At 39.6% G+C, this 12,827-nt stretch overlaps 1 protein-coding gene across 2 annotated transcripts in view; it reads right to left on the bottom strand.

Annotated features, from left to right (window-relative positions):
* The window catches only part of dna2 (DNA replication helicase/nuclease 2), a 69,133-nt gene extending 61,225 nt beyond the window's left edge, over positions 1-7,908 (bottom strand). For both annotated transcript variants that reach the window (XM_061233164.1, XM_061233165.1), the window contains exons 1-3: positions 7,527-7,908; positions 7,335-7,388; positions 2,534-3,546 (exon numbers count right to left, since the gene is read on the bottom strand). In XM_061233164.1, coding sequence (XP_061089148.1) covers positions 2,534-3,546; positions 7,335-7,388; positions 7,527-7,556 — 1,097 coding nt within the window. In that variant the 5' untranslated portion in view covers positions 7,557-7,908. The remainder of the gene's footprint in view (positions 1-2,533; positions 3,547-7,334; positions 7,389-7,526) is intronic.
* Between the last annotated feature and the right edge of the window lie 4,919 nt (positions 7,909-12,827).

The following is a 12,827-nucleotide window of genomic DNA, read 5'->3' as shown; positions in this document are numbered from 1 at the left end:
GAAATCTGTGTAATTTACGTCCACTGGTCGATCGTGTGTCATTTTTTAAATGCATCGGTTAAAATTATAATTATTCATGTTTTCATCCCTTATCCCTATGGCTTCTGCCTCATAGACCTGATTGGCATGTAATCTGTAAATATGCTGCTGTGAACAACTTTGTTACAGACCGGGTTGTGCACTCAAAATGCCGTGGTCAGGCATTATTTGGCTGATAGAATATAACACCGGGTCCATTTTACCATCGGCGACTGGTCTAATGATATTACCTTCTGCCAGTACAGGTCTCCGTACACTTTGATCTATTTTAATGTAACAGTAAACTTGCATTTTATATCCCAATGCATTTTATATGGTGTGGGACAATCGTGGTGGTGAGATTAACGTGTCCATTTTTGTTGAAAGCGGGGAATTTTTGCTTTCAATAACCAATGGATAAATAGCCTAATGATAATGTATTGCGTGATTTATTTTTATGTAGATACCGCATAGTGAAAAGCTAAGTTCAGTTTGCCGTTAGTTTGAATTTGCGTGTCAACGAATAAACACGGATGAAGCGCCATAGCATAAGCCGTAAGTGAACTAACAGCTACAGATTTAAAAACGCACAAAAAATATTTGACAACTATAGTACTGTAGTATTCAATTCCATGCGGTGTTTGTATTCTTAACCCTCTGAAATGGCCGCCGATTGCTTGTGGACAGCGTATTGTAATATTTCGTGAAACATTTGTCCAATAACATTGCTTTGTTGATTTGTAGATATAGCATAGTGGAAAGCTACGTTCAGTTTGGGGGTAGTTTGAATTTGCGTGTCAACGAATAAACACGGATCTTCTGTGAACCTTAAGAAACGATATAACGTTACAATAAGCCATAAGTCAACCAACAGCTACAGAAATTATTTGATAACTCTAATACTGTAGCATTAATTTCCCTGTGGCGTTTGCATTTTAAATCCCCTGAAATAGCCAGATTGCTTGCTCAAACTACTGAAGCTTGTCGATTGCCAGTTTAGAACTGCAATAATATGCCTAGTGATGAACATGCATTTATTTTAAACTGAGCTTACCATTTCACCTTCAGAAAAAAAGAAAAGAAAAAAAAAAGTTATCGGTTATCAATTTTTTGTAACTGGTTACAAATCAGTTTCAGTTAACCATTTAACCGGTCCCCTACTACTGATGAGGTTTGCGTCTTGTGATTTCGCCTCTATTGCGGCCCTCCAAGTGTTCTTCAAATGGTTGATTGAGATTGCTGAGATTGTTTGTGATGTCACTGACTGATGTTTTGGGGTCTCTGGTCTTCATGTTGGTTTGACACAAATGCAGTCTTCACAGGCAAATCTCAAGGCTAAAGCCAAGAGTAGACATTCAGAACCATGTATTGTTTAACCAATCAAACTCACAGGGCACAACTGGGCAACAAGAAACACCCGTCAGTCACATGTTCCAATACTTTTGCTCAGCTAAAAATTGGGTGGTCTGACACAAAAGGTGATACACTCAATTGGCTTCAGTGTATAGTGTTCCAATACTTTTTGAAGGGACTGTATATAAATAACGATTGAGAGATTAAGTTAATTGGGGGCATTAATTTTGAGTTAATTAATGGGAATGAATGAGGTGTTGGATTCCATAGATGTGTTCATGATAACTACAGTACACTGAATACATACAAATTCAGCATCTCCCATTGGGTTCAAGCATTCACAGTGTTCTTATATATTAGTTCTTAATTGAATTCACTGAACTCTAGAAATAAGAAAATATTTATGCTTTTTCACAATCTCATGTTACCTAGAGAGTAGATCAAATCAGAACATGCACCGTGTTCTAAGACCCTGACCAATCTGCTGGAGCATTCAATATAAAACGCCTGTAATATTTATCAGTACAACAACAGTAGTTTTGTTTTTTTCGATGTGCAGTTAGCTAACATTAGGTAGCCTAGGTATTTGCTTACGTTAACCAGTTTAACAGAGAAAGCTATAGCTAACCTGGTAACAAGGAATCTGCATATTTAACCCAGGTGTGTACATACCACTGTAGTACATTCCACTAGAGAAGGTTAAGTAGAATTGTTTGAGGAAACCACTGAGGTTTGGGCTTCCTTGTTTTATCTGCCGCAATTTTTGCTGCGTGCTACCGATTACTAAAATGTTACCTGTGTTTGTTATTAGATACCACAAGTGGCTTTACTTAGCCTACTACTTCCTACCTGTGGGCTACTAGAAAAAACTGCCAGTTTTTCATAAAGAGAAGCATTCTATAGATCCCGACTGCTTGCTTGCTTTCTCCTAGCTAGCATGGACTTTAAGTGTAAGCTGACTTGGCATAGCGGTTTGCTCCGCCATGTTATTACAGCTGTCTATCTTTGTACGTCCTGCACAAACCAGCTCGTGCATACACATTTTAACAAGGCAAGTCAGTCACTCAATTAACATTGCATGCTAAGCAGGCTCATTTTCAATGATAAAACAAGGATGAAAACTTGATGAATAAGCATTTTTAGAAAATAAACAATTTCTTACATGGACTTCTCCTTTTCTTTGCTGAGCTCCATGTCGTCATCAAACCAGCAGTCTTCCATTACTCCGATGTCATCCTTTGAGCCAATCTCACCAGTTTCCCCACATCCATCTTGCAAACAGCCACCTTCCCCAACAGCCCCCTTGTTTCCAATAGGCCCCTGCTGATCATCTCCTGCACCCTTGCCCACCCTGGCCTCTTTAGCACATAGTTTCACTACACTGTGTAAGGTAGTCTGTGGATTGCAAGGAATCCGATGAGAAATACTCAGTAGATCAGTATCCACCTTTTGGTCAGAAATTATAGTAAAAGTCCTTCTTGCATCATAATCTGAGCTGCAGCAAGAAGCATTAACCTGAAAGGGGTTGGCGGCGTTTGGTGATACAATACTCATTGACTCAAGCACAGGCACCTCTTCCCGCATCAACATGTGGGATTTGGGTCTGGGTTTACTGGCCTTGATGTCGGAATCTTTGGCCTTAGAGCACGGTTCCCGCTTGGCTTGCCCAGCTGAGCCGCCAATCACATACAAGCACTCGTCCAAGAAGTCATCCAGTCGAGGGACGTGCGTGGTATTTCTGCCAGAGGGCCTCTTTACCGAAGCTGCTTTCAGTCGCTTGGCTTTCCCCTTCTGTGCTTCCTCAGGACTGTGCAGCAGCCGCTTAACAGAAGTGCTCTTCATCAAACTGTTCTGCAAAGTCAACAATGTTGGAGCCATCTGCCCTCTTTTCCCACATTGTAGTGCTGGAATCCCAGATGCAGCCCTCTTGGCCTGCCTCTGGCCAGAGCAAAAGGAAGAGGAAACTGGAAGAGGAAACACCTCCTGCAAAGGCTCCCGCAATGAACAGGAGGGCCCTACCTGGTTCTCAGGAGTCTCTGGTACAGACAAAAGCCCCAAGGAAGGTGGGAGGTTTTGGGCCTCTTCTTCATCACTGTCCCCCAAGAGACTAAGGACCATAGATTTCGCAGCTACACCAGGGCCGTCATGAAATCTCTTCTCCTTTGGATCTGGACTCTGAGGTCAAAATGAACAGTACAAGAGCAATATACATTTAAATAACTATGCAACTAAAATAATACCAGTTTTCAAATTCCACATCAAATCATTGTATGGTAATTTATACATCAATTGTAGCAATCAAGTTTGTCCTGCATCAGGAAAACAAACTACCGTTAAATGGATTCAGGAGAATGCATAGAGAACAGATGCTAACCTTCCAGAGCAGTGGTTCTCAAACTCCTGGGGGATCTCATGTGTTTAACTTCCTTCAAAACATTTTATTAATTATTCTTCAATTTCATGACCTCAGTTTATGTATTTGTTTGAAATATAGCAACATGAATATGGGACACTTCATGGCACACAATATGGATTAAGAGCACAAACAATCCCTCAAAACATGAAAAGAATAAATAAAACAAATGAACAGCTGGTAAAAAAAAATTGCCATTTTGATTGGAATGAAAAGCAGCTTACAGAGGACTGGGTTTGAGAGCCCTGTGTAAGCCGTTTTTGGTTCCAGCCACTTTCCAACAGCAAAGTTCCTTATTCACAATGTCTTTTGTGCTATATTGCAAGCGATTCTATAAAAAGGGCAAAATAAATTAAATAAAAGAATTGGCGATTAATCGACGTCGTCAATGACGTCGACCATATCATTTCGTCAGTTCCGGATATTCATAACCGACGCGTCATATTGTTTTGATCATGGCGAAAAAAAAGCCAGAGCATCCAAAGTGTCAGACGAAACAGCAGCATGACGGCCATGCATGGACACTTTAAAAGAAAGGATCCAGGAGCTGTGATGCTAGGTTATCTAGCTTGTTATTGTGAGCTCTTCTATTCATGAATTGGACTGGACTGTTGGAATTGTTATAACGCCACAGTTTCACTAAAGTTACAAAGCCCTATGTCCACTGCCGAGTTCTGACAGCTCCAGCCACTTAACATTATGCATACCGGTAGCAATATTAGGCTACTGTTTAACTCTGCAAAACTTTGACCACAGTTTTACATTCCATCAATAGCATCAGCGATCAAGCGTTTTGTAAGACAAACAAAAGGCAACACCAGCAGATGTTAAAGTGGCTGCAGCTATTGAGGATGGGCCTCGGTGCGGATGGTCATGGAATCAAATCATCAACAAATCAACTAACGACAGTTTGGATGCTATGCTACGTGTCAGTATCAGAGGAAAAGCACAACACAATAAATTCACTGAATGTATTTTTCACCGTGTTCTTATGCTTAATTCACGGAGTCCTTTTTTTTTTTCAATAAAATATGAATATATGAAAATCATTTATTTTCTTAGCTTTTGTTTTATCTTTCAACTTGCCATTTATTATTATTTTTTAAATTAACAGTATATTTATATTTATTGCAGGTACTTAGTCGTATTATGGACGTAACTCCTCCTCCAGTTTATAAAACTAAACGGACCTATTTGTTAAGGGATACAATTTATACTTTCTATACCATAAGCTTTTTTTTTTTTTTAAACAGCCCGCTGACTTAACATTGGTGGAACAGTAGGTTTACAGCAGAAAACCAGTCCAACAATTGAACAAACAAATCAAATTCACGGTAACTGCTGGGAGAATTTGCAGCTTCCTTGGCTAATTTCAATGCAATGCGAGTGAAGTACATTTACAGACCTATGACTAATGTTAATGAACGATTACAAGATTGAGCAATGTAAGAATGAAGTTAGCTCACATTAACGTTACTGCATTGAGCCAAACAGGAATCTAGGGGGTGGAAACTTAGGTTGAGAGACGTTTTGACAGACGGACTAGGTTAACCCCAATACAGCTCAACTGGATATAGCATGGCTACGTCCTAGTTGCTAGAAAACTTTCACTTTTCAGCCAAATGTAGCCGAATTTTCTCCTGAAAAAGCACAGTCGGCTAACGTTATATCTAGCGTGCTATTCAACCTGCAAGGTTTCGCCGCCGTCGGGTGGAATGATTGCGATGGGCAACTGCAACTGGGAACAGGGTAGCAGTTCAGCGATTATTTTTCCAAAAAGCCATCCAGTTTAGGTTGTTTTGCTACCGTTTCCTCCTGGTCCTTTTTTTATCCTTTCTTTTCTGCGACCCACTTTTGTGCTTCAAGGGCATTTTCACACTAGGCAGCTAAATGTAGTAGCTGGTGCGTGTTATATTATTTCAAAAGAATAAAGTTGCTACAATGAGTCAATACATTAAAGGCAGTAAGACATCATTTCAAAAACATGTCAATACATTTTGAAATGTTCAACAGTAAATTGAATCAATTCTTCCAACAAGGATCACCTGAGATAGCTGTGAATACACAAATTAAAGATTACTTTAACCTCATATTGTTTAATTTCAAGTCCAATGCTGGAGTACAGAGCCAAAAGAACAGAAATTGTACAACTGTACAAATGCTAACTGCACTGCACACCCCCATTTCAGGAAACCGTATTGTTTGGGACATATTAGGGTGATGTACTTCTCAGGTGAGATCTTCTCAGGTGATGCTTTTCTAGGTCTGTACTGCATCTTCAACTTCTGCCTTTTTCAGTGGTTACTTGCTTTAAATTGCGTTCAGCATATGAAATGCATGTATAATTAAATTCAGATCAGAGGAATTTAGCCAGTCAGAACTTTACAGTTTTGGTTTTGAAAAACTCCTTTGTTGCTTTAGCAGTCTGTTTCGGATCATTGTCTTCCAACAGGATGAAGCATCATCTAGTGAGTTTGGAGGCATTTAGTTGAATTTTCGAAGGTAATTCAGAATTCATTCTGCTACTGCTAGCAAATACACCAATGTAGAAAAGTGAGACAGTACCGCAGCAGTACATGTCCAAACCATAAAACCCCCACCATGTTTCAGCTTTGGTTCTTGGGCAATTCCTTTTAGTCTCCAGTTTGCTCTTGCCATCACTCTGATACAAGTCAACCTTGGTCTCCTCTGTCCATAAGACCTTTTTCTAAAACTCTGCGTGCTCTTTATGTACTTAGCAAACTGTAACCAGGCCATCCTGTTTTTGCAGCCAACTAGTGGTTCACATCTTGCAGTGCAACCTCTGTAGTTTGTGAAGTCTTCTGTGCACTATAGTATCATTTATAGAAAAATGAAGAGTGTTTCTGATCAGTCAGAGGTGTTTGGGGTCTTCATTATGATGATAATTTATCAGTCATGAACTGTAGATTTCAATGCATCAATGGGTTTCAGTCAGCTCTACAGCTTGCCACACGGAGACTACTACTCTACCACCACGTAGACATTTTAGTCAAATCATAATCGCAATATTGGGGTGAACAGCAATTAGATTAGTTATTTTCCCCAAATCGTCCAGCCCTAGTTCTTTACATGAAGTTACTTTGAATAGATATTTGGTGGATGTGTAGTGGATACATCCCTGTGGTAATTTGATCATTTCAGCCGCTTTAGTCATTTTAAACACGTGTTCAACAACCTTGGTTTTAGCGAGGGATTGTTAGTAACGATACCCAACTTCACATGGATGCCACAGAATACAAAACTGATAGCCAAAGGTCGCACGTTCCACTTATTTAATGTTAACCAAATAACGTTAAACTGCGTTGCGTTTTTCGGGATTGAATATGCTCAATTTAGTTAAAATTCGATGACCAGATACTTTACAAAGACAATCAACTGGCACTAAATTCAAATTCATCAAATTCTACTCCGTTTCATTGTTAGCCTTGCAGTTCAGACAGTTTAACCAATTTAGCTGATGAAGAAAATGTAACCCCCCGCTTCAAATCTATCCAGTAATAAATGGATGAGATAACTTCGACTACGTTACCTTATTAGACCACAAAAATGAGGCGATCTTCTTTTGACCAGCATTTATTCCAACCTGAAAATGAGTGGCAACTTTAAAAAGGAAAACCGCATAAATAACATAATATAACATTAACGGTAGCTAAGCAATTTGCAAGCCTAGTTAATGTTAGTTATCACATTTCAATCAAACGTGTAGTAGTCAGCTACTTACCGTATTTTTATTCCGTTTGTTTTTAATCATTTTCACGTTCAGACCTAAGCTATCTAGCTTAGCTACGACTGGGGCCGAATAGCTGTCTTCCAAAACAATACGATTACTGGAATAAGAGTAACGTCGCTTTGCTTGTGAACTACACTAGTAACAGTGTTGCAAACGATAACCTAGTCTAACGTTACTGCAAACAATGTAGATTTCACATCGCTCCTTTCTGCCTAACTTTTGATGCGTGATAACCTCACGAACAGGTGAATGCACGCTAGCCGTAAGTGAACAGAATCACAATTCCTGTTTGTCAGTAAATTACGTAAAGGAAGTTACTACAGCAGATGGTGCATGCCATGAAATTTCGCGCTTGTTTGTAAGCAAATGGCTGTTCTTCTTCTTCTTCTTCGTGAGGTTTTTATGGCGGTTGATACAGCTTTTTGGTGCATTACCGCCACCCACTGGATAGGAGTGTGGATCAGGATTCTATTTCCATATATCTTGGGATAATAATAATAAATATAGCTGCAAGCAGCAATGAACGGGCCCAAGCACCATGGGCGCAACCGCCTTGGTGGCATAGTTGTGCCAATGACATGTTTCACAATATGTACACACTTTGGAAATAATCACCTTCCTGGACAACGTATAGTGTGCACAGGAATTCCCCTTTGATCAATGAAGATGTTGCTGCTGCTATTGGAATGCATCAATGATATAAGCCTCACTTCCTATTGCCAGATGGTGGCGCTATAATATTGAGCCGTGTATGGTTTATGGATTTGATTTCACTACAATAATTAACATATTTGTACATTTTCAGCCAAATTGGAAGATGTCAAGTAAAATTTAAGCCACTTCCTGTTGCCAGATGGTGGCGGTATAATATTGAGCCGTGTATGGTTCATGGATTTGATTACACTCCAATAATTAACATATTTGTACATTTTCAGCCAAATTGGAAGATGTCAAGTAAAATTAAAGCCACTTCCTGTTGCCAGATGGTGGCGCTATGCCATTGAGCCTTTCTTGGTATATGGATGAGATTACACTCCAAAAATGAACATGTGTGAAGTTTCTGCCACATCAGACAATGTAGAATGAAACAAAAATTACTTCTTGCTTGCACAGTGTAATAATATGCTCCAGTCCTGTATGGAGAGCAGAGATGAATTAATTTCAATAGATTTTACAGCGGGAGGCACAATTTACGCTTGAGAAGTCATTCGGTTATAAATATGCACTCAAAATAAAACCATTGGCGTAAAGAAACTATTCAACTTTATTGTGGCCGCACCGGGGATGGAACCGCGGACCTTGCATGTCTTAATCCATTGTCTGAACCATTAAGCTATACTGCCCTCTTATACACGTACGCCATCTATTGGCCAAAAGTTGTATGTTTCCTTTTATCCTTGTTAAATAATTTCTCTTCGAAGTGTCGGATAATATTGCATTAAACGTCGAGTTAGCCAGCATCATTCTTTTCCATTTCACCGGTAATTATGCTGCCTGAAACGCATTTGTTCAGCCAAATCTAAAGGAGATGCCAAGTCTCTGCCCTCAATCCGGTATTTTCATATTAAGTCAAAAATTCCTAGCGAAATTGTATGTTCTCTTAATTCGTGTTTAATGACAAGCAAAATAAACTAACATAGCTGGCGATTTAACTGAAAGTTTTCTATTCATGTAAACAAACGTAGCTGACCTGTTTTTTTGACTCACACAGACAGTGGACAGGCTGGCTGCTGTTAGCCAATGCGCGTCATCTCGCAACGACCTGCATGCCATACCTTTGTTGAACATAACGGTCTCATGTTAGCACAGAGTTCGACCAGAGCCATCTCAAACGTTAACGTTTCTTTTTGACTTTTGACTCTTTTAAATGTATGCTACTCTCCTGCCAGTTAAAGACAGTCATTAAATGTCTTTAATATTTATTTCAGATATTCTATTCATATAATGAAAATAGATGCAAAGAAACGTCGGGCTGGGTGTTGTCAATACATTTTGTCACGTAGGCTGCAGCTGTAAATCATACATCGTTATGCCTACTGGCTCGCTAGAAAAAAAACAAAAACCTATCGTTGAAAAATCACTTGAAGGAAGGAAAATATAAAAGTTCCACTTTCTGCCAATAAATGGAATCCCCGTATCAGAAATGGGGGGAAGTTACAGCGACGCAGTTAGTCTGTGAGTAGAATAGATTGTGTAGACAACTTCACTGTTTCCACAAAGGTGATGTGCTTTTTAACAGGACTTGGTCAGTGTAATGATATAAATGCTAGCATTCGATTATGGTCAACGGTACCGAAAATGCCCGTTGCACCAGCCATCATAACAAATGTCCCAATATAGGATCGATTTAAACCTCTATATATTTTTATTTCACGTTGACAGTGTAGGCTATTATGTGTATTCCGACGCGAATTACATTTAATTGGGTTACCGCATTCACTTCAACCGAATGAAGTCAAATAGAAACGGCTCGAATTCCTTAATAAGGCTTCTTGGTTTTCAAGCTAACTTTCCGAACAGCTGTTTTGTATTGAGTCCTTAAAATGCTACAACACGGTTTTTTTTAAACCAAATAACATTGAACGTCATTGCAAGATATATGCAATACCAACTTTTGCCAGTAGATGGCAGTCTCGTATTAGAAATGGGAGAGTCATTTGCGACTTGCGTTGAAGTTTTAAGACTGGATATAATGAGTCTCCAGCGAAAATAGTGAACTATTATTGCTTAATGGATGTGATGACACTCCAACAATGAACATATGTGAAAAGTTGTAGCCTCAAAATCAGGCAATGTAGAATTTAATACCTTTTTGAAATTATTTAATACAGAATTGTATTAAAACATGAACTGTTTGGGCAGCATTACAAGTTAATTTTAAGGCTGACCATAGCCATACCATTCCAAGATATTAAAAATCAGTTTATAGTTGTGTGTCAGGGCTATAATATCATGCTGACCACATTTTGTGTGAATGTGATGAACCCCCTAGGAAGAGTATTTCAAAGTTTGGTACGTGAAAAAACACTTAAAAACACACAAAATCCAAAATAGCTCACTTCCTGTTGGGAAAAGTTAAGGGATGCAAATGAGAAATGTGTGTGTCTTGAGGAGACCCTTATGCCTACCAGACGTGGTGCATTTACGTGAAAGTATATGTCCACAATATTAGAAAAAAGCCATAGGGGGCGCTGTGTAGCCACGCCCAGATGAATGTGGATATGGATGTGATTGCACTCCAAAAGTGAATATATTTGTAAAATATCAGCCCGATCAGATGATGTAGAACGGAATTAAGCCCACTTCCAGTTTTTGGGCGTAATGTGTGTATTATACGTCTCGCCATTGCCAAACCGTTTGAGATATCAAAAATCCTTTCGTCATTTAGGGTCAGGACTATTCTAAGATCATGATGACTACATTTGGTGTGAATGTGATGAATACCCTAGCAGGAACGCATACAAACATGATAAAAACGTCATTTCCGTTGCCAGATGGTGGCGCTATAACATTGATTTCTTCTTGGTATTTGGATGTGATTACCCTCTAACAGTGAACATATTTGTAAAATATCAGCCAGATCAGACAATGTAGACCATGAATTTATGGCTTCCTGTTGGCGCGGCGTGACATGAAAATTGTACGCCTCGCCATGACCATACCGTTTGAGATATCAAAAATATCCTTTGGAATTAGTATCATGACTATTCTGAGACCGGTTTGACCACATTTTGTGTGAATGCAATGAACCCCCTAGGATGAGTACTTAAAAGTGTAGTACGTGTAAAATGCACAAAATTCAAAATGGCTGACTTCCTGTTCACATATTTGATTCGATGCGAATGAGAAATGTGTTTGTGCAGAGGAGCCCCACATGCATACCAAATTAGTTGAAGGTAGCTCAAAGTGCCTGTCCACAATAGAAGACAAAGCATTAGGGGGCGCTGTGGAGTCCCTCGGCCACGCCCAGGTCTGAGCATCTGATACATCCTGAAAGCCAACACTTCTCATGTGTGTGCAAAATTCCGTGAGTTTTCATCCATGGCAAGCACCTCAAAAATGCAAAATACATTGAAAAAAAAGAGAATAATAATTATAGGGGGCGCGGTCTAGCCACGCCCCGATTGATATGTATATATTTCATATTGTACTCCAACAGTGAACATATTTGTAAAATATCAGCCAGATCGGACGATGTCGAAAAAAAAAAAGTCATTTTTTTGCACGCAATATGTGTACTGTACGACTCGCCATTTCCATACCGTTTGAGATATCAAAAATCCCTTCACAGCTTATGGTCATGACTATCCTAAGATCATGCTGACCACATTTCGTGTGAATGTGATGAATGCCCTAGCAGGAAGGCATACAAATATGATAAAGACCTCACTTCCTGTTGCCAGATGGTGGCGCTATAACATTGACCCGTTCTTGGGATATGGATGTGATTATACTCCAACAATAAACGTATTTCTAAAATATCAGCCAGATCAGACAATGTAGACCATGAAATTACGGCCACTTCCTGTTGGCGCCGCGTGACATAAAAATTCTACGCCTCCCTAGGACCGTCCCGTTTGAGCTATCAAAAATATCCTGGCAATTTAGCATCATGAATATCCTGAGACCATTCTGACCACAGGTGGTGTGAATGTGATGAACCCCCTAGGAGGAGTACTTAAAAGTGCAGTACGTGTAAAACGCACAAAATCCAAAATGGCTGACTTCCTGTTTGCAAATTTGATTAGATGTGAATTAGAAATGTGTTTGGCCTGAGGAGTGCTATATGCATGCTAAATGAGGTGCAGGTAGCTAAAAGTGCCTGCCCACAATAGAAGACAATGCGATAGGGGGCGCTGTGGAGCCCCTCAGCGACGCCCAGGTCTGAGCATCTGAGAGATCCTGACAGCCACCACTCCTGATGTGGGTGCAAAATTCTGTGAGTTTTCATTCATGGCAAGCACCTCAAAAATGCACAAAACATTGAAAAAAAAAGAATAATAATAATAAATATAGCTGCAAGCAGCAATGAACGGGCCCAAGCACCATGGGCGCAACCGCCTTGGTGGCACAGTTGTGCCAATGACATGTTTAACAATATGTACACACTTTGGAAATAATCACCTTCCTTGGCAACGTATAGTGTGCACAGGAATTCCCCTTTGATCAATTAAGATGTTGGTGTTGCTATTGGAATGCATCAATGATATGAGACTCACTTCCTGTTGCCAGATGGTGGCGCTATATTATTGAGCCGTGTATGGTTTTTGAATTTGATTACACTCCAATAAT

The sequence above is a fragment of the Conger conger genome, chromosome 2 (genome assembly GCF_963514075.1).
Source record: "Conger conger chromosome 2, fConCon1.1, whole genome shotgun sequence".
Taxonomy (NCBI): Eukaryota; Metazoa; Chordata; class Actinopteri; order Anguilliformes; family Congridae; genus Conger; species Conger conger.
The sequence above is the reverse complement of the archived record's forward strand: the minus strand, read 5'-3'. Positions and strand labels throughout refer to the sequence as shown.